The sequence below is a fragment of the Notamacropus eugenii genome, chromosome 2 (genome assembly GCF_028372415.1).
Source record: "Notamacropus eugenii isolate mMacEug1 chromosome 2, mMacEug1.pri_v2, whole genome shotgun sequence".
Classification (NCBI taxonomy): Eukaryota; Metazoa; Chordata; class Mammalia; order Diprotodontia; family Macropodidae; genus Notamacropus; species Notamacropus eugenii.
Genome location: NC_092873.1, coordinates 490094480 through 490117953, shown reverse-complemented (window position 1 = coordinate 490117953; position 23474 = coordinate 490094480). Strand labels below are relative to the sequence as shown.

The 23474-nt window shown below is 37.8% G+C and overlaps 1 protein-coding gene across 13 annotated transcripts in view; it reads right to left on the bottom strand.

Moving 5' to 3' along the window:
- ADGRL2 (adhesion G protein-coupled receptor L2) overlaps positions 1–23474 on the bottom strand; it is a 226445-nt gene that overhangs the window by 38848 nt on the left and 164123 nt on the right. For 6 of the 13 annotated variants that reach the window (XM_072648835.1, XM_072648845.1, XM_072648834.1 and 3 more), the window contains exons 4-10: positions 23229–23338; positions 16010–16810; positions 7834–8130; positions 7152–7255; positions 6062–6247; positions 4681–4719; positions 1628–1811 (exon numbers count right to left, since the gene is read on the bottom strand). In XM_072648835.1, the coding sequence (XP_072504936.1) occupies positions 1628–1811; positions 4681–4719; positions 6062–6247; positions 7152–7255; positions 7834–8130; positions 16010–16810; positions 23229–23338 (1721 nt within the window). The remainder of the gene's footprint in view (positions 1–1627; positions 1812–4680; positions 4720–6061; positions 6248–7151; positions 7256–7833; positions 8131–16009; positions 16811–23228; positions 23339–23474) is intronic. The other 7 variants (XM_072648846.1, XM_072648838.1, XM_072648840.1 and 4 more) reach the window with 3 other exon arrangements.

Here is a 23474-nt window from a genome sequence, read left to right as displayed (position 1 = left end):
TCAAAATAGATGCCACACGATGAAGGCACATGGACTCATACACTTTATTGATCAGAGAGGACCTGACCCCTTACCCACCCCTGGCCATGTACTTTCTGATCTAGTGACACTTGTCCCTCCATGTTCCGTTGCCAAAGGTTTTCTCAATGTCTGTGTCCTCTATGCCTGGAACTCCCTCACCCTCCTTATCTCTGCCTGGCTTCCTTTAAGTCTTACCTAAAGTACCACATTCTAGAAGGAGATGTTTCCAGGCCTTCTTAATCTAAACTCTCTGAGATTTTCTCCAATTTAACTTGTATATAGATCTTATTTTTATGTGATTGTTTACATGGTGTTTTGACCATTAAACTAAGAGTTCCATGTGGACAGAGACTTTGTGTGTGTGTGTGTGTGTGTGTTGGGTTTTTTAAAAATTTCTTTGCATTTACCACAATTCCTGGCACAATGAAGGTATTGAATAAATGCCTACTGATGTGACTTCACTTAGAGCCTGTTTATTCTTGTTTTACACACAGTTCTAACAAGCATAGAGATACAATTTCTAGGACCACCATGAATTGGAAAAACAAATCAACTCATTTCAGTAGTTAGTGGTCTGTGCCCAAAACCCTGGAGTCATTTCTCACTGTTCTCAGGGATGGGTAAAGCTATATAACCTGTGATGCCCCTTCCAACTCTCAAATCCTGTAAGTCGTGCATTTTCCAACATGACCAACAGCATTCTATTACTTATTTGCTGAGCAAACTCTTTATTGCCAAGATTCTTTGGTTAGCATAAACTAGCTAAACTCAGGTGAATTATCACAAATTCTGGATTAATAAAGACTCTGTTAAATGAGGTTGTGGTGTAATTCTCCCTCATTCATTTTCATTGCGGAGCATTTTCCTCTCAGTGCCAGTATTTAAGTTCTGAATTATGCTCCATACTCTTTGAAGCTATTTTGCAATCTATGGAGCATGGATATTCTGCATTATGGGAGATGTAGTTCACTGAGCACATTTTCACCTGAAGGCAGTTGTGCTCAGTGCAAACATGTGGCCCGTGTACTATGTGCCTAAAATATGTAGCTGGCAGAACACAGTCCAAAAAAGTAATTTAAATTCATTAGGAACAGATGATATAAAATGAAAAGGCATCTTCCACAGCTCCGCGGGAAGAATTTGGAAAGTTCAGTAAACCTATGGCCCAGCATGTAAGCAGCTCTTTCTAGCATGTGTTCTGCTAATGATTTTTTTCGGTTGCAAAACAATTTTAAGATGAGTATTCTATCCTTTCCCTTTGTATTAATTTGGCTCTGGGCTGATTGAATTTAATTACAGAAGGCTTTAATCAAGCACCTACTAGGTGCCACTAGGCACTGTGGGAACAAAGCCAAAACTCCAAACTCCTCACCTTCAACTTGCTCATTATCTATGACCTGTTTCTTTCGGGAAGGAAGAAAAGATGGGAGAAAAGGAAAGAAAATAGGAAGGGAGGGAGGGAAAAAACAAGGGCAGGATAGAAGAAGGAAGGAAAAGAAAAGAAAGTGACTAAAAATATTTGCAAGTAGAGAATTACAAAAGCGTAGTCCTTCCCCTCTGGTTCACCTCCAGGGCAAAAGCTCCACGTGCTAACAGGAACACTCACCAATGTTTTCTGTGGGCATTGAGACCCGGGTTGCTTCTAAGAGATTGTCAGCCAGGACAAAGGCCCCTTCTTCCAGTGTATCAAGTAGCATTGTTGCCGCATGTGCCTGTTCTGAAGAATTCATGTCTTTCCAGGATTCTAGAGCTTCAGGTCTCAGCAGGTTGTCCACTGTGTCAACAATCGCCTGCATCCATTAGAAAACCATCATTAGGCCTGACTGCTTCTGGCACTGAGGAGATTTTCTAGCGCTGTCTTGTGACAATCCTAATATTCAGCTGTCAAGATGATTTACTCTGATTTAAAGATACCAGAACACCTGGTTAACATAAAATAGACCTAACTACTTCAAAACAGGACTATTTAAAAAGGTTACTACAATGTCAAACTGGTTGTGAAAAGTAAATTGCAGATATCTGATTTATTTCTACTTATAAGGGTGCCCCAAAACAGGGTCAAAAAGTACAGAAAAATGTTGAGACCTCATGCCAATGACTCTGCCTGAGGCTTTAATCTTCCATATGTTGTGAAGGGTTTTATTTTCTGGACAGAAGATACTTGAGACTAAGGAGTAGCCTCCTGCTGACAGTGGGAAAGAATAGATAATATGTTGTTTTTGAAAATAACACCTTACCCAAACTGTGGCCCACAAACAGTGTTCATTGGCACATTTGTTTATTAGCAAAGACTAATGAGATGAAGTGGTTTTAGAGTGTGTAAATGATCTGTGAACGTTCTCTCTCCCAACTTCCTATGCTAACCTGAGCCCAAATCCTACAAATCCTAACTGCAATTCCTGCACAGTGGTCAGTGGACAAAGGCAATTAATCAACTGAACAAACAAGACAGTCAAAGTCCAAACTTGTAATTTAAGGAATTAAGGAGGAAAAAGGGGAAGAAGTGTAGGTAACAAAGTAAAGTCCATGAAAATGACCATGTTGAAAATCTTCTCGCGTGGAAATTAATTCAGCAACACATAAAGTAACAATAAATAAAGGGGTGAAGGGAGGACAAATATTCAAAGAGACGTCTTTTAATTCTCTTTATAAAATAACCCAATCAATCACTCTAATAAGTTAATCAATTGAAGACAGGCTTTCTCGTTGATGCATAGTGTAACTGTGCATTGAAAATGTCATGCACTGGTGAATCCCTGCCCCATTTACCTGGTCATCATGTGTCCTTAAGCACGTATGTGATCTGTTTGATCAAGTAATAAATGCTGAGAGCAGAATGAGCACAGAGCATACAAACAGAACCCCACCCCCTAAAATTGGTTGGGAATACTGCATTGAAATACAGGAAAATGTTGGTGGAGACTGCTGCCAGAGTAAGATTAATTAGCTTAATCCATCTTAATATCCTCTTTCTGTCTGCTTTGTGAGCCACCATGACCTTAGTGGCAGGTGGAAGATACTCCGTGGTGGAATGAAAGGCTCCCCCCACCCCACTCTGTTCTCTAATGGGAGATGGAATTGTCAAAATGCTCACACAGATCCCACTTTCAGCCGTTAACTGGAGTGGAACCGAAACTGGTCTGCTAAGGCTGGATTCATTAGTCACCAAGTAACACAGACTGGAGCCTCTAATCTAAGGTACAAATGAATCCTCTGTCACAAAGTGGGAACTAGCTTCATTGGCAGAGTGCAGTCAGCTTCTGATTTGTAACTAAAGTTTTATTCGTCTTATCTGAACCAGAGAAGCTCATGGGGGATGTTCTGAAAGCGACCCTGGTCAGGGCTGATGGTTGTGTTCAGATTTCTTGCGCTGCCCCAGAGGGTGCTCCTGACGCGCTATTATTAATTTCAGGTACAGCTTATTTATTACCATGTCTATGTCTCTAGTGGAAACCAAATGATCAACATAATCATATTCCTGAGATACTCTCCCTGCCAAAGGAAAAATGGCTCCTTTTCCCAATGAGGCATGGGTCCTGGGCAACGTACCAATTATTACATTTCAAACATTAAACTTTTACCTTAAAGGTGAACTACAAATTAAAGTATGAAGAATTTCTATCCACTTCAGCAGTTATTTCTTTGCCCCCATTAGTCAGGCTAAAAAGGGACATTCAGAACATTAATACCTAAAAACAGACCCTCTCACCACTTTTTCTTTTAAAGCTCTCAGGTTCAGCAAAGTCTAATCCTATCTGGCTGGTTGCCATTCTTACTGGAGACCATGCCAAAAAATACCGGTGAAGTCACGGACATTGAGTAACCTCTATTCCACTAAAGTATCACAGAAGCGAGAGAACAAGGTGTCTAAATATGGGTGTGAGCATGCACAGGGCATGGTTCTTTGAACTTTGGCCACTATTGTGTTTCCTAGGAGGATGTACAAAAACTAGGGGATCCCCTTCACCCTAAAAAAAGGAACTTCAAGAATCCATGAAACAATAAAAGCCACCTGATTGCCCCACTGTCCTCTTCCCTGACCATGGACATAACAATTGGCTGGAGTAAGTAAACAGTCTATTCCTGTCCCTCTCAGCCTGGCAAGAAGCACCATTAAACAGATACTAATGGAAGTGTCGTAATATTCATATTTCATCTGCAGTTTACCCGGTTCCTACACAAGCTATCTTTGGAATTAACCCTTAGAAATCTTGAGACCAAAGCTGTTTCATTTAAAAGCATCTCACAGAAATAAGAAAGCAGTGACATTTTCATGCACATACAATCATGACCATACAGTCTTTGATATGATAAACTGCCAAGTAGGGATCATAGCTGTTCGATTGCCAGCTGTTGTTTGATCCACAAGGATACCGTTGGGAAACAAAGGGATTGTATTATTGCTTTCCAATTCAGAAGGTTTTTATTAATATTCTTGTACTTTTGGATAAATAGAAATGTTGCAAAGAAAAAAGAAAAAGTATTGTTTGTTTATTCTGAGAGTATTATACCTGTGCAAAGCCAACATTTGCATAGTTGATAGGGGGCACAATACATAATTATCAAAGACTGAAATACATTGGATCATGCAGCAAGATGATAAAGCGTGGCAGGTAGCTGACGCAGGGAGAAAGCAGGGTGACAGCAGAGGAGAGATACCTTAAGGTAAGCCCTGCATGTCTTCTCTCGTTTTTGGAGCTTTTTAGTAAGAGAAAAGAAAATCAGAGGTTAGACGAACATCTCTAGAAAGCTGTCCCCAAAATTTACAAATGTATGTATTAAAAAAAAAAAACAAACAACTTCAAGTTAGCCTTAAATTGCACGGTCATTTTGTAATCCTGCCTGTTTTCAATGAATATAAGATCATCTACCACTAGGGGTCCTCATTTAGTGGGAAGGGGCATTAAAGATCAAATCCAATCCCCTCGAAATTGAGGCACTCGAAGGGATTATGTCAAGGTCACACAGGCAGTAGGTAGCACTGACAAGATTTGAATATAGTTCTTCTGACTCCTAAACCAGCATTCTTTCATGTTGAGCATATCATGTTTCCTTATATCACTTAGGTAGCTAGATGGTTACAATAAGAGTGCTGGTCCTGGAATGAGAAAGACATGAGTTCAAATGCAACCTCAGACACTCACCAGCGGTGTGATGCAGGGCAAATCACGTAAGCTGTTTGACTCAGTTTCCTCATCTGTAAAAAGGGGCCAATAATAGCACCTACCTCCCAGAACTGCTGTGAAGCTCAAATGACTTAATTATAAAATGCTTAACACTTAGTACCTGGCACATAATCAGGGCTATATAAAGTTAGCTACTATTATTATTCTGGCTATCCTTATCTTTCTTCTTTCCAGGACACTAAATAAAGAGGTATAAAAATTCTGGGCATAGAATTCACACCCAAGGAAAGAAATGTGCAATCCTTAATGCCTTATAAATTTTAGGGAGCATCATATACCCACCCAGCCTTGGAATTTGTATCCACTTCTCTACACTAATTTTACCAAAGGGGACAAAGATGTATACTAAACCAATTATCTTCAGATCAAGATAAAATAAAATTAAATAAAACTCATCTGATACAATTAAAATAAGGAATGGAAAACTGAAAATTTAAGTTCCACTGCCAAAGGCTGTCATTAGAAACATTAATTCAATGATTACTAGTAAGATATAAAAATCTCAATTTTTTTATGGTTTGCTTACGAGGCCAGAAGAAAAAGGCAGGTATACGTGACAACTGCTTGAAAAGTCTGCCAGTTTTCATGCCTACATGATGCATTTTGAAGTGAGGAATCGAGTCTTTGAAGACTGCCAGCCACAGAGGTCTCCCATAATCTAACCGACATTATTTACATAATATGGCTGTCCTGTTGTCCTGCCTTTAATCATATTTTTTTCTTGGGAACTGGAGCAAATAAGAATTAAAGCTGGGAGGGAGAAGAGAAAAGAGAATTCAGCAGCAAACTGCTGGGAGAAGGAGAAGCTGCCATAGGAAACACGTAATTAAAAATGACAAGACTCCTCTGCATACCTTGTTATAACTCCGCCCAGCTGAATCCTTCTCACTGGGTTTGAGTTCCTGCAGCTGCGCGTCTAGAATGTCCACCAATTGTTCCATCAGTCTCACAGATGAGCTCACATCCCCAGCAAACACAGGTCCTTTGGTGTGTTTAGCCAGCTCATTGGCGAGACTGGCAGCGTTCTCTCCACTTCGGATCTGAAATGACAATTTATATTATCTCAGCAGGAGCCCATGTTCCGCTCATGCCTTCCAAGTTGACTCCCAGCATACCTTTGCAGTGGCAAAATACCCATTTGTACACACGGCCAAATCTGCAACTAATTGAGACCCATAAACTTTTTCTTTATCTGGGAAGATGAAAGGTTCTTAGATCCTTCACACACAAAAGAAATTTCTTAACAAGCATTTAAAAAAAATAAATAAAACCTGAACTCAGATTGGAAATTTGGGGCTGAGGCTCCCATTTCATGTAACTTTGGGTTATTCCCCCCCACCCTTTGCTGTTATCAGAAGCACAAAAATCTTCCGGTTCATACAAGTGTTATAGGCATTTAAAAGTCAAACTGAAAGGGTCTGGGACAGAGGACAATTATCTGATTTTACTACCTCACAAAGGTTGATTGGGGAGGAAGACGTCGAAGACAAAAGGTGATATACCACAATATGCTGTAAATGGGATTTTGCTTATATTGCCATCTTAAAAGACAATTTATTTGTTCTATCATCATCTGCCAACTAAACATCTGTTTGGGTTCTGGAAATTCAGTTGCACATTTAAATCTATTTGATTTATTAGGCCTATGTAGAATTTATATTCTGAACATTAAATCGAAACAAAACAAACCCAACCCAGAACATGCTAAACACGAATGAAATTAAGCAAGCATGTAAGCATTAAAAAATTTATCTTAGTAAAGAATATACCCCAAAACACACGCAGGCTTAACTTTCAATAAATGGTTCACAGACATAATTCTTCTACTTTAAAACTGAACAAAGAGCCATAAACATGGTTTCAACGTCCTAAGCTGAATTATTTATGTTCGAAGTTAAAGCCTTTAATCACCAGTGTGTATCATATTAAAAGATTCCAACCAACCTTCTGAGCCAGCTGATTTACCCAGTGTGAGGTACAGTTGCTAAGATCAGGGCCCTTAGGGTTCCATGTGCCGGTGGAAACCACGCAGAGATACGAGGCAGTTCCTACAACAGATGTAGAAAACAACAGTGAAATTGAAACCATTTTTCTGCATGCATTCAGGAAATCAGCTCCACCGTTCCCGCTCTGCGTGTTAAATTTTGAATAAACGCTAATGGAGGCAGTTGACAATAACTGACGAAAACGTTGGGAATAACGTAGATTACAAACAGTAAATATAAAGCTGATATAGGAATATCAGACGTTTACAGCAAACATATCAAATGCCCTTCATTTTCTTGGAATTTCTCCAAAGTGGGGCTTGTAACGAGAAAGGCAGCTGTAAGCAATCTTTACTATAGTCCTTGGGCAAAAACTTCAAGTATAACCTGGGTCCTCAAGGATTCGAGGCATTCGTGACCTATATTCAAAGGTCTTTTACAGACTAAAATCTAAATAATGCCCACACATGCTGGATTATCAAACTTCATAAATATGGCGACTAGAAGTGGGCCTCTCAAAATGGGGGCATTCCATGATGCTTTGAGCACCTACTGAGGGCTCTCTGTGCATATGTATACACATGCACACACATGCACACATATACATGAATATTTTTATAGACATATTTCACAGGAAATACCTCTCGTTCCCTTGGGACAAGGTCGTTCTACCATCATTCCTCTTTGTGTCTGAGGCCACCAAATGCCCCTGGCTTCTAAAGCTTCGCAGAATCTTTCTGGCGGGGGAAAAATACTTGTTACAGGAGGAATTTTGGTTGTAGAAACTGCTGGAGGTGGTTTAGTCCCTTTGCTTCCTTCCTTTGTTCCACCAGCTAAAGTTGTGCTCATGGGGCCTTTCTGTGAAGGAGTGCTTGTGGTTGATACTGTGGTTTTGAACAGCTCAGCTGAAGAAGTTATTGTCACTGCTGTGGTAGGCACTATGGAAAAAAGATGAGTGTGTTAATCCCAATTTTTCAAAAGTTCACAAGAATCACTGAGAACTCTAGTCAAAGAAAAAAAGACAACTGAATTCGATTATTCTCTAATATGAGTTGCAGAGGAAGCACGTGGATGCGTGTTATACAGAATGAGAAGGCATATGGGGTAGATGGCTTAAGAGATGTGCTATGGACAGGTGTCTCCATACTGGTACAATTTTTGGATCCAAGTGAAGCCTTCAACTGTTCTAAAATAATTTTTATGTGCTTCTGACTTGGGCATACCTGCTTTTGTTGTTTCACTGATTCTACAATTGGACTAGCGTGGAAGTGTCCTAGTGTACAGACACTGGGAATGGAACATTCAAATTAAATTTCTAGTCTCCGGCAATTTGACTAGGGTATTAGGAGGTTAAATGACTTGCCCTTGACCATACAGCTTATATAGGTCAAAGGCAAGACCTGAACCCAGGTCTTCTGGACCCAAAGGTATTCCTTTATCTACTGTATTACACTCCTGTTTTTAGGTTTTTAAATTAATATGCTCCACAGCAACTTCATGTAGGATTTACTTTTAAGTCAAACATATATGACTATTTTAGGGACACCAATTTATAACTTGTTGCTAACATAAGCTGAGGTTTTGCGCTTCTAAAGCCCAGTAGGAATTATCACCAAACATGACAATGAAAAAAAGATGTGATTAACCAAATTCCATTCGGTCTACAAAGAGTGGAGAAGCTCCTGTTTGGTAAATAATCAAATATGATGTATCCACAAAATCTGAGTCCTACATAACTAGGGCCTTGAAAAAAACAAAACCCCTTAAGTCACCCGTTCTACACCTTGCAGGAAAACATTTAAGGTAGCTAGATCTTGCCACTTAGCAGTCATTCTTGCTTGAGAGAATTCCAACATGCTTGATTAGATGCAAACAGAATAAAAGTCTAGCAAGCCTGTATTATTTCTGTACATCATCATCGGAAGCTTTAACATTCTTAGTTCTGATAAAATAGGTATGAAGGAACAACGAATTCCAGGCAGAGGCTAGCATATAATTTATTCAACTACGTCAAGGTAATATCTTGAATTTGAAATCCGCACACAAATGGTATGAAGTCCTTTAAAAAGTTTAAAGGGAAACAACAGCATAAAATATCTGAAACATAAAATCATTTAATGCTTTATTTTCTCAAATTAAACAAAAAAGGTATAACCTGCATATGACTGGAATAGCAGGCACAGGGAAGCAAAGCTATTTTTAGTCCGACAAGTCTAATTTCAAACTGTCAGAAATAGCTAGATCTGAAACGCTGCAAAGCTAAAAATTCACCAGTGCATTCTTTTTGTCATTACTGGGGAAATAGGAACATTCTTGACTCTCAAATTCTCCTAAAAAAAATACATGAAAAAAAGTCCTTGCAACTAAGTATATGTTTTTTTTTTATTATTAAACTGAGAAAAAGATCGTTTTCCAGTCACATTTATTATTTTATTAATATAAAATCCTGCTCAAGAAAGTCATGTTATGGAAAATTACGTGTTAAAAAAAAATCCAAAAGTCCAAACCAGAAGATTAAAATTGCCCAGAATTAAGTTGATTTAATTCAGCTGATTTCAATTAATTAATTTAATTAAGATATTTAAATTAATAAAATAATGTGAGCACAGGTTTGATTACATCAAGAAACTTATCATAAGCATACTCTGAATTGATGAGGATAAAAAAAAATCTCCCCTTGCACCTGTTTGGGGAATCTTAGGTGTAGCAAGTCTCGTTTTTCACTAACAGTAAATACATACTGTTGCTTCCTGCTCTTCTTCTCCATCTCAAAACAGAAACTTCTTGAGCATGTGTTTTATTTCCAGGGCATAATTTATTGACTGTTTGAGTGCTGCCTCTGTATTTGAGTTAAACTTCATGCCTAGCCAGCTGCTTCCAGAACGGATTCAAACCTGTCTATCTTCCTCTGTAAGCAGTTGCCTGACATCTTGTGAAACCACTGCAATTTTCTTTTGATTACAATGCAGTCAGGCTTTCAGCGCTTTCTCAATTAACATTTGTCAAAAACATCACAATCTTTGCAGTAGTGTCAAGTAACTGCTGCTCATCTAGGGCACTGATGCAGGGAGGAGAGAAGGGGATAGAAAAGAGGAGAGAAGAAGCTCATCTAGGGCACTGATGCAGGGAGGAGAGAAGGGGATAGAGAAGAGGAGAGAAGAAGGCAAATGGCTTTTCTCGTCACGCTCCCCCGTTTCCCATGACACGCTCTCCTTATTAGTACATCAGGGAATGAAAGAAGTACTTCATAAGAATATTCCCATTAGCATTCCTGAATGGCCCTGCAGCAGGAGTTTGAATCCTGCCCCAAATTACTAAACCTCTCTAAGCCTCAGTTTCTCCATCAGTAAAAGGCGAATAATAGTAGCACACACTTTACAATAAGAACATATATGTATAAAGAACTATGTAAACCCCAAAATAATATAGAAATCTGAACTATAATTTACTTATCACATCCTCAATTTTCATAGTTCCTCCACTGCTCATGCTATCCTTATTTTTTTAAAAAGTATCAATAAAGGTATTGGTGACAAACAGGGAGTGGTCGTGGGGACCCTGGGCAAAGCCCTCAACTGTGCAGTACATTATGTTGCACAGTCTATGGACTTGGATTGGTAGAAAGTGTTCCTTATCTAGGTTTTTCTCTCTAGAGATCCAGTTCCTATCCCTATCACAATTTAGACATCATTTCAGGAAACCCAAAAAAGGTGAACTATGGCTATTTTTCTATTTTTTTCTGTGACCCTGCATTATAAAATCGTTTCGCCTCGTTCTATTTTTAATACTAATTCTTCTATTAGGAAAAAAGACCTTTAAGGAGACTATATAACATATTACTTAAAAATAAATCACTTAAATGTTTATAATTTCTACGATGGTGACATGAAGACAAGATATTTAGTGGAACAATAAACTCATTTTGAATGAACTATCCAGACAATTAAGATTCCATTCCCCCTCCCCCAAACACCCCCAGTCCCCAACACATAACTTATCACAGTACGTGAAAGTGAACAGGGTAAAAACCTGAAGAAGAAAGCTATTATATCTAATTTTTTTTTTAATGTAACATTGGAACCTTTAGATTTGCAAAGTACTTTTCACATTAACTCATTCTACCTCACAACAATCCCATGAGAAAGGTGCTGTTACCACCCTCATTTGACAGATAAGAAAACTGAGGCTAAAAGAAGGCTGGCACACTGCTATTAAATTTCTGAGGGAGGATCTGAACTCAGGACTTCATGATTCCATATCCAACACTATTATTTACAGCATCCAAAAAAAAAAAAAAATCCAGGGAGAGACAAGATTACTTTTGTCCCTGCTTTGCCATTGGGCAAATATTTTTCCTAGATTTTTTTAAAGGGGTCTGTGTAAAGCATGTTCAATTAGAAGCTTATCCCACATGTTTGCTCTATTTACACCTTGCTTAGTGTTGTTGTTAAGGCTGCTTTCAACATTTAAATTTTGGCAAACAGCTGCAGAAGCAGTGTTTCAGGCCAGAATTTATCACTTAAGGGTTTCTTAAGGACAACACTCTTGATATCTGGTAAGAATAAATGGGAGATCTATATGGCAAAACTCCTCAATAAAGCATAAGGACCATTAAGAAAACATGAAGACCTGCCCTTCCTCTTGCAATAAAATCAGTGTAGTTGAAATTTAAAGCTTGCAAGGAGCCTTGGAGATCACCCAGTCCACCAGCTCCCTTCTTCATCCACAGAGATGAAGACGTTTATTTCCAAACCTGTGAAGAAGCATATTATACACTAAGCATACTTAGGAATATCACCAAGTTAGTCAAGCTTCCAGACGGGTAGGGGGAACAATTTAGCTTTTGGACTCCCTCTTAGTAGAATTGGAGACAAAACTGATTAAGCAAACGCACCTCTTTAACTGGGACCCTGGCAGCTAAGATATTCACGATCATCTGTAAGCTGAGGTAGTTGTAACTGACATACTGGTGTCTGCCATCAATTTTTCCTTAAAGGAACTGAATTGAATATATATATATTTTTTTTATTATAGTACAAGTTTCAAATTTTCTCTCCTCTAGCTCTCTGAATTTACCTAGTGTTAACAGAATGGACTTTGGCTGGGTTTCTTTACTTCATGAAGCTAAAATGAGTGTTCATTAAATTATCCTGTCTTCATTATGTTTATCACATTTTATTGAGCACGTCATAGAGAAATAAGTATGGCTTAAAAAATGCACATTTGTGCTATTTATATCCTAATTCTTTTAAAAATAAAATAAACCTAACATAGTGAAAATGACTTTTTTTTCCTCACAAGGTTGAATTATCTAACTTCTTAACTAGTATGAAATAAGTACCTGTCATAGTTTTTTTTTCTTTTTTTATCTGAGAAAAAACTGGGGAATTCAAAACCAGACAAGATGTGATCTCTCCTCTGCTTGCAATGTGTTTGTAGCACAAACACTGTGACCTGATAAAGTAAATCTACGGTAATTCAGGTTAAATAGGAAAAAAAAAGAAAAAGGAAGATTTTATTGTTATTTGTTTTTGTAAACCTATTCTAGAGCAATTTTGTGAGGTAGAAACAGGCCAAGATTGGATAAAAGAAATAGGAAAACTGCTAACATACATAATACCAATATCAACCTAATAGAAAACCATGTAGACTTCAGGATCAAAAACTCAAAAGGAGAGAACATGTAATAAATAAAAACCATGTAATCTAAATGCATGGAAAATACACTTTGGTTTTTAAGAATAGGGGTGGAGATTATCTTAAAATAAATAGGAAGAAGTTTTCTAAGAAGTAAGCTAGCATTCTGCAAAAGGGTTCCTATTAAAAGTTTAAAAGGAGTGAACTGCTTTTTCAGGATCCTTTTGGCTAGTCTCATGTGCGAGACGGGGCAGCAGATCCAACACAGACAACTTGAGTGAATTGCACTCAAGGCAGCCAGCTTTAGTCGCTGAGGGAGAGCACAGACCTCATTTCTCCCATCATTTTTATCAGCTGCTTTGATCAAACTGCTGTTCAGGTTCACTGTGGCTTACTCCAAGTTGGAATGGCTGTACAAAATGGCAATCCCAAAGAGCATGGAGCACAGAGAGTGAGGCCCGAAACTATCCCAGAGTACATGGCAGGGACTGATGAGGAAGCTGGAGAGCCTCAGTGACAGATGACGGCACAAAGAGGGACAATGGCGGGATTTATGTCACATGCATATAAAAAAATCTTACCATAATTAAGAATCTCAAATAATAAAACTGGTTAAGTAAACAGTCTCCTTTGGAAAGGTTTAAGAATTGGATGGGATGTTTTATCACAAATTCTACAACTAAGCCATGGCATTTATTTCCCTCTCAAAATCACTTATAGAATTAACGTTTTAAAAAAGAAAGGGGAAAGGTGGGGCCACCATCAACTAATGTGGTTGTCCAAGCGGTAGAGATGAGACCTGGAAACTTTACAATTGTACAAATTCTCTCTAAAGAACCAAGACAAGAGGACAGGGTGTTTTGGGTTTGTTTGGTCTGTTTGTCCCACTGTACGTGGAGTAGTCCCTGAGGGCAGAAAACTTCCATTTTTTCACCTCTGCATACCTCAGTGTTCAATATTGTACTGGACACAAAGTAGGTAATTAATAAACGCTTATTCAAAGAAAGAATGAATGAATTTTGAAATGTAACATTATGTGTACCTTAAAACAAAGATGGGAGAAAGGCAAGAATTGAAGAGAAGATAGAGCTATAAAACATCACACTGCCTTAAAGCACTCATAAGCTCCCTCTGACTTGGCTCTCCTGTCTACACTGACCCAGAAAAGTGAGAGTATCTTACAACCATTGTAAAGGCAATGGCCTTTCTTCTGAGCTGTTGGAGGCTCCTTAAAACAAATGCATGTTATCAGAGACTTCTCTAACAAGGACGTGCTTTTTTTTTTTTTTTTAAGTTGACTTAACAGACATTTCCAATCAGGTCTATTTCCAAGCCATGAAAGCATTTGCTGTCCACCTACTCTACACAGCAATGGATTTTCCTAGCTGGAAGAAACCCAGAGATTCATTTCCTTCAAAGATACAACTTTCAACAGCTGACAGAATGATAAAGGCATAAATAAGGGACAGGGTCAGTGTAAGGTCGAATTCTAACTATGTTCCCCTGGTGTTTTTTGACAAACTTATAAATGAGGAATGCTTTATGTTAGCAAAAGAAAAACACCACCACCACCACCAACACATCAATACCATACAACGAGGGTCAAGGCTACAACCCAAATTTCTGGTCTGAGGAGCAAAATACATAATTAACTTATGAGAATGATTCAGACACACTGTCACTCTGGCCTTTCTACCCAGGAGAAAGATTTAAGTGTTGAAACGTTCAGCAGCAGGATGTTATTGGTGCAGCACGGAGCTGACAAAGTCAAGACAGACACAGATTAGAGATAGAGAGCCCAGAGAACAAGTCAATACATCATTACTGTCCCTGTTACAAGAAATGACACAGACTCCGGGTTCTCTATCATGACCCTAAATTAGAAATTCAAGCACAAGTGACCATGGCTTTTCCTTTTAAGGTCCTGATCCCATGGCATTATTCAGAATTTGAAAGGAAATTTTCTTATCACAGCTCTTTAAAAAAAAAAAAAAAGTTTTACTGAACATAAAAAAAAAATTCTCCATCCTATCTATATACGTAACTTTAAATAATTTCTGTTTCCAAAATTTCAAATAACGAAATTATCACAAACTTTGAATTAACTCACTATATTCAAACACTAATCTGGAATAAAAAATAACATGCAAAGAAGATATGAGTGTAACATATAAAGGAATATTTTATTAATTCCCACATCATGAAAATAATTTACTTCGAGTGCAAAATCATTGCTCTGATCACTGCATGCACTCCAACACAGTTTCATACACAAGACTAACAGATGGATGTTAATAGTTGAAGTACTTTGGAGTGGAAAACTGGAAAGTAGATGGGTTCAAATTATTCTGATGAATATTTTTACATGCATTGTCTAAGTCATCATTTTGGGTTCATCACTAATGGGAAAATGATTTACAACTACCACCAATTGACAAAAAGCAAGAAAATATAATTGTATGTCACTCACTTCTGATAAGATGTTGGAAAAACTTTTCCTCTTTCTAAGCAGACACAGAAGGCTGTGATTGGGACTGCAAGAACATTTATGCCTGGCAATGCACATTAACTCTGCCAAATCTCTTGAGACACCCTAACACACATTTCCCTCAACCACTGGCGCCAAGAAGTTAAAAGGTCTGCATGTAGATTGTAATCAATTCAAAAGTCAGGTAGGAAAGCACAAGGCTAACAGGTATCTAACTTGAAATTTATGAACTCTTTTATTTTTAGCAAAGAACTAAACTGACATATCATGATAAAACATCTTATGGATAAAGCCTTAAACTAGTTTTTTTTTAAAAAGCGACATTTACTATAACTGCTCTCATATTACTGTTTTCATGTAAAAATAGCCCAAGTGAGATTACAAAATACCACTCTCGCACACTGTGACACATAACAACATTGATTCATTCATTCCCTCAACAGATATTTATAGAGGCCCTACTAAGTGCAGGCTGTTTATAAACACAGTTAGAAAAGGAGGAGAAGGGAGAAGAAAAAAAAGAAGAAAAAAGAGCAGTAGAAGGAGAAGGAAGAGAGGAGAAGGAAGATGAAGGAAGAAAAAGAAAAAGACTCACCAGACTAAGTCAAATGAAAGCATATTTTAAAATGTTATTTGAAATAGACTACTGAAAAAATAAACCCATGTAATTATCAATAAATAAGCATTCCTACCTTGGGCAGGATCCGGTGGGCCAAATTCCAGAGAATATCGTAAAATGAAATTGTTGTTCCACACATAAAGTTGATTATCTCTTGGGTTGTAATCTACCGCGGCAATGTATTGGTACTGATTAGGAAAGGGAACGTCGACATATTCCCCTCGGTTTAATCTGGTATTGTAAATGTAATCAATGGCATTCTTGCCTGTTTCACTTTCATTGTCCTGATAGACTGACCGAACTACATAGAGGACTCCACAGATCATAAAAGCATTGGAGGCAGCACGTTTATCATAAATGGTCTCCCAAGTTGCTTCAAATCGAAGTGTGTATGGATTTAATTGGCTAATCACGATCATCCCATTGTTCTGTTCCGTGGCATAAATAACCCACAAACCATTTTCATCAACAGCTAAGTCGATATCAGTCTTCCCTCCCCATCGATATGGAGAAGTATCATGGTAGTTAGCATAGTTTATAATAGCCTCTCCACTTTTAATTCGAGTCCTCAAGTCAAATTTCACGATATTCCTGGTTCGTTCTTTATTAAAAAATACAGCGCCATCATAGACAACAAATCCTGTACCATCTACCCGATTGGGAAGTTTATATGTTGTTGTTTGGCGGCTGTTTTGGAAGTCCTCCAAAGAAGCATATTCTATCAAGGTGTCCGTACGATACGGGGTCCATGGCATGAAATAAATTTTATCTGCAGCCTGAAGAGGGTCTTTGCACCAAGCACCCGCTTTTTGTTCAGCCTCATATATACACGGCGAATCCACGATTGCTTTCAACGTCCCGGGGCAAACAAAAACTAACAGTCACAGAGAGAAGACAAGAATTATAATGAGTTAAAAAACTAAGACATAAAGGTAAAAATACGTGTAAGCTATCATGACAATGAACCAGGAAGCAAAGATTCGTTTCAGCAGCATGGAATTGTGGCTCATTTTTTTTAAAAAAAACTGATGCAAGTACCATCCACCTTTCTAAAAGTTACCATGTTCAATGTGTCAACATAGAAAGTGGACTGGGACAATTTTCACAGTTCAAACCAAAGCTTAATGGCACTGTTCATTAAATTGAAATGATTTACGTTTTACTTTTGCACTTTAATCTTGGACTTTAGCAATTTATTCATCAAAGGTTTTTAGCTACTGTCTTGCAATACAGGAAGTATTTCCTTGAAGTCCAGACTCCTCACCTTCCCCCACCAACCTCCTCTCAAGCCCCCAAGGGGACACCCCCAAATAAAAAAAAAACAAGGAAAAAAACAGTAAAGGTTTGTTTCAAAATTTAAGGAGAGCGGTTTAAAACAAAGGGGGTTTTCATTTATTAAAAATAAAATACAAAACAAGTATACTGAAAATGCAATTAGGAGCAGAGTACATAACCAAAGCAGTGAAAGAAACAGACCAGGAAACCCTGTAACCGTGGCATGCTACGGAGAGGGTTCTGGAAGCCAGGCAGGATGGCACATTAATAACAGATAAGTACCGAAGGGTGTGAGAAAAAGAGGTAGAGTACGAGGAGAGACAGAGAACGTTGCCTCCCACCCCCACCCCAGAGGACTTCGGAAACTGGAGCCCACCACCTGCTTTGGCAGCCCAATTTTTATTGCAAACAGTCGACTTCCCTGGGAGGTGCACTTAGGAGATCCTGCAGAGTATCGAGAGTGTTGTGGGGGGAGAGTGGTGAGGAGGTGAACACCCATAAGGCACATAACAAGGAGCTGGGGTTTGGACTGTATTCGATTATTTACCTTTTTGCTCCACTTCTATTTTAAGCATCGGGAAGGAAAAATAAAAAAAAAAGAGTGCAAGGAGAAAAGAAAAAAGATTAACATAAATTGACTATTAGTCTTAAGACTGAATTAGTAATAGATGCTAAATATAGGGAAAATAAGAGCTGTTCTACTTTGGATAAAGAGAAACAGACAACAGGAAAACCTAGCAAGAGAAAGATTCTAAAGTTACATAAATGAACATGGATCAATCATTTTAGTAGATTAAAGAGACAATACAGATATGGTGGCATGTTGCTTCACTTAGTGTACCTAAATAAATAATGAAAGCTTTCACTAATGCATGGTATACATACTCTCCCCTCCCCAATGTCACTCAATAATCTCACCAAGTCCCATTTTATATAGGCATGCACTACACACACATACACACACACACTCATACACACACTCACACACACTCACATGTGCGTGCATACACACAGATTTAGCTTTATTTTTTCCACATTAGTCTATCACCCTCATGTTCAATCAACATTGATTTTTATTAAAAGGTGAGAGGGAGAGTAGGAAATTGTTGGCCACTTTATTTTAAAAAACCCCAAATATTTTGATGTTCAATTCAAATTTTCATAAATACTGATAAGGCCACATTTTTATCCCAACATAATTAGGTTAGATTATGTGGACTTGTGGGCTAAATAAGTGACTAACTTCCTCTAGTTTCAGATCTTCCACTCTGTTAAAATTGTATTTAATTGTATTCCCTCCCCCCAACCCTTGTAGCTAGTTTACCCAGAAGCCCTTAATAAATTCTATATAATCTAAATCTAATACTTAAAAACTAAGCTTAAAAAAATTGTAAGCAAAATACATACAAGAGAAAAGCAAGCACAGTAGGCAAGGAAGAAAAGGGAGAAAGAAAAGTATTGGTTAGCTTATTAAGACAGTCTCTTATCATCATCAAATTCACTACAGTTCAGCAAACTGGCATGCAGATATCACCACATAAAGCATCCAAGGCAAATCCCAAACCCCACCTCCCCACCCTACATACTCCATAAAACAAACCTGATCAATAGTTATATTACAGGAACAATGCCCCTTCATCTAAGCCCCACACCCCCCTGAATCCCCCTCCCAACAAATTAAAAATAAATATATTGTTACATGAAGCAAGTTACATAAGAATTCTATGGCTGAAGTCTCATAATTATCAGCAATTAAAAAAAAATGATTACATTTTAGGAGACTTTGAAGTATGTTGCCTGAGTTTCATAAAACCATCAGACACATGTGGATTTTTCTAGCCTTGTTTGATAACAGCAGTGCCCAATCAAGTGGGCATTACCTATGATACTGACAGCCTATCTGCTGAAAGCTAGGCTGTACTTATTCTCAAAGCTACATGCTGACCAGCTCTTGTTTGCTATTACCGCTGCTACTGGCTGTTACTGTTGTTGGGGTTTTTTTATGGGGGGGGGGGGGGGGGCGGTTGTTGTAGAAAGTTTCATAGAGAAATAGTTTTAGCCAAATAAGTGGCACCTCACCCCCCCTACCTTTGCTAAGGTCAACCGGTTTAATAAGCACTTACTATGCCAGGCACACTGATATCTTCAGGTGACACACTTATTTCTCTTTAATTTCTAATTCTAGATTTATCCAAGTAAATAGACAGTTTGGGGCTCTCTGCAATTCGGAGTTAATGACTTGCAGATGATTCCTTCTGTGTACATTATGTATGAACCTATTTCTCAATGAAGAGCAATATTGTACCTGCTTGGAATCAATAATGGTAGGGGAGTGGTAGAATGACAAAGAGAACTGAAATCATTAGTTTTCTGTCTGCATTACAGACACATATGATTTGGGGTGGTAGATGGTTACAGTCATCAAACAAATGTTATAAATTCCATCAATATGAATGGAAATTAAAATGTAATAGACATATATGTACATATATACATATAGAATTTATCTAAATTGCATTAAAAGTTTAAGCAGAAATATACAGTTTAACATTTTATATTCATTGCAATAAGCTAATTTCGGTTATTCAAAGTATTAGCATGCTGTACAGCGAAAGGGGAAAAAACCAGGTAGGAAGTTCTTTGTGACTGAATTTAAGTATTACTGAATTTGTTGTCTTGATAAAAACTGAGCAGCAATACCCAAACTTTAAGGATAATAGATACTATTTGGTGAATCATTCAGACTATTTTTAAATGCTGAAAACTTCAACCCATATAAACTTAAAGAATAAACATGCTAATCCAGTCTTATATGTATGTGTATGTATCTACATATACCTACACACACACAACCTCAAAATCCACATTTTTCCACTTAAAGAAAATTTCCAGGCTACTCTCCTAATAGAGTAACCTAATTAATGGCATTGGCTTTCTTTCCCCAAGGCTGGGTAGTTAGTTGTACAAAATCTGCCAAGTCCGTTTGCATGTCTGTAGAACAAACAAAATATACATTACCTACCATTGTCATAGAGGACTGCATGTATAGGCAGGAAAAAAAATGGCCTCAGAGAAAATGAGGCACATACATCATACACACACATCACAAACATGTGTGTGCACATATACATATGCAAACAGACTGTACCAATAGTAACACAAAACACATTTTATTCTGAATCCTCTTCAAGACATTTGTGTGGTTATTATTATTTTTATCATGATGTGAAACCTGTAGCAATACTATGTGGTACAATTTCTCATGGGAAGATAGTTAGAAATAAAGTTATTTACAGAAAAAAAGAAATGTTACAAAAAAAATGTTGAGGCCTGGAGGGTTAAAATGACAGCTGGAGGCTTCATTTATCAAGCCTTTCTAGAATATCTTAAATTTGTTCAGGGGATCGTGGGAAAGAGCAAGACCAACTCTCAGTACTTCCAGTGATGCTCAGGAGTCTTATGTATATATGTGTACGCTACTATTTAAGTATATGTGAAGTGTTCAGATATTACATACAGAACTATGTACGTGTCAACACATACACGTGTATCTCCATGCATGTTCAGTACCTCCAACAATGATTAAAAGTCTGTATATATACATATGTATGTACTTGTTCCATCATTACATGAGATACTTAGTACATATAATATTTATATATGTGTGTATCAGCACTTGCTAAAGGACTGAAATTTTACTAAGTTATTAGTATTGTTAATGGTTTCCCCTTAATTCATTCATTCATATCTAAAATTTTCCATGAATACTAATATTTTTTGATGTTATATGTGGAGGAAAGAAAAACCACATTTTAGGATGTTTAAGATCCTGGAGGATTTGTTTTGAACAGTGACTGGCATAGTACCATGTGACAAAAGATTATCCCCTCCAAATGTTAATTAATGATGACATCATTTCCATCCAATCAGTAAACTGTAGAAAGAGGCATGCAAATTCCACTTGACCATGGAGAAGAAACACAATGGAAGGAGAGAACATGTGAAAGCCAGACCCTAAAAACAGCAGCAGGTAGAGGAGAGAGATAATAGAGAACATGGTAAATGAAACTTTTTTTAAAAATATAGCATGGAGAGAAGATGACCAAAATCATGGCATTTGAAATGCTTCAAGAATGATTTTAAAAGAGCCGTCTAACAGGTAAAGAGTTTTTTCAGCCCTTAGGAAAATTTGTACAAATGAATCTGTGTGGCACCACTACATAGGACAATTTTATTCTCTTAATGTGTCATTAGGAGGGAAAGAAAAGCCACAGACCCATTGCTGCCTCGTGCCAACATCTAGGAAGCGAATGTAAACTGAATTACCAGTAGAGAGAACAAATACTTTTCTGAATCTGGTTCTGGGTTAGAGTTTAGTGCTCACACACAATGGACTAGACTTCTGAATAGCTGAAAAGGTAAAATTTCTGAAAGTTAGAATGACGAGGAGATATCCAAACTTTTCCCCCTCTCAAACAGCATGAGAAATTACTGAAGTCTGAAAATAATATGTACATAATACTGTCCTTGGTCTATGGCCTGGGTTACAGAGACTGGCTCCAGGGAGACTCAACTCTTGGCAGCTCTGACTCATTCCATTGTTAGGGTCAGGACGTGTATCCCTTTTTTAATTGGAGGACTGAAACCATGCTAAATTCAAGTAAAAGCGACTTTGCGAAACAGAATAATTTCGGTTAGCTCCAAACAACACAGTTCCTCTGGTGGCAAAAAGAGAATGATTATATAAGCCACCGATATTACGCACAGGGGAAATGGAGCTAACATCAGTGTTCACAGTAGGCTTCCGATCCTACAAATGGTACAGGGGGAAAAAAAAGAAACGCACACAAAAAAGCATCCATTTTACAGTAACACGGGAACACACAGCACGATAAAACCAAAAAGATGATCTGCGTTTGGCCTTTAACTGATACTCCATAACCCTAAATCAATTTAACAGTAGAAAGCACTTTGGCGGGAGGTCTTCGAACTTTTTCATTTTTAAACATGTTGAGAGAATAACCACCTTCACTGGCAGTCTGAACATGATGAGTCTCATGCCAGAACTCATTCTTTTGCTTTCTAAGTCTGTAAATGTTACGATTTCAGTAGGCCTCCAAATTAGATTTTATTCACGAGTAAAGATGCTTATATTGGGGGTGAGTACTGACAAAAAACTTTGCCTTCAGATGGACTATTGGCTTCTAGGTCACGTGACCACCTGTCCTTTCAAAATGACAAGAAATAATTACAGGAAATGAAACAAAATGGTGTCACACACACAAAAAATAAATGTTACATTTAAGTTTTCAAGTTGATTCAAATGGTATGGCTGAATGAAAGTTGAATAAAAAAAAGAGGATTCCAAAATGTAAATTCTGGTTGTTAGAAATATCATTCTTTTAAAAATATGTATGTTCTCTTCTAAGATGCTCCTAACAACAGGGACTTATCCACAGTTTTGTTCAATGTGTTTAATTTGTGTTGACTTTGATGAGTGGCATGGACAAATCTGCTGCTGAATCAGGCAAAGAAGAGTTCCTTCAACAAAACTGAGAGAAGAAGAAAGCAGCTGCCTCCATATCCTTGATGGTGACTTTCACCATGTACCAAAGTAACCACAGCAGCAGGTTGTCTTTCAAGGGACTCGGGATTAAAATTGAAGTCAATTCCTTCTTTAGAAAGCTGTGAGCCAAACCAATTTGTCAGCAACTGGTATTGGGCAAAAGTACAAATTTCTATCTGGCCTATTGAATAGCTAATTCAAGTTTGTTTTCTGGAAAAACACTAGCCTTAAAAGCCAAACACTTAAGAACACAGACAGACACTTGGCCAGCGTCACATTATGGCTTCCTTCCACACTTGGTAAAGCTAATTGGAGGCCCTAGTCAGTAAGTGCTTTGCATGCATAATGGTTCTGGAGGCCATAAACATATGCTTCTCTTTTAGGGAGTTGTGTTCCAGCATCAATTGCAAAGGTTAGAGGAAGTGAACAAGAACAAAACGTTTATACTTACTATAAGGGACACATTCATATTGGACTTCAAGGTATTTGTATGTTCCAGGACAAGGGTCAGGAAATACATCTGACCCAGTCACTACTATGCATTGGGTTCGGTTGTTACACCTGTAATGGGAACAAAGAAAAAAGTTCATTCACTTAAACTGGAATCTGAATTTGTAATTTGGTATCAACTCAATGAAGCAACAAAATCAACCAATATTAGATCAATTGAAGCTCATAAATCATGTGTATCAGGACA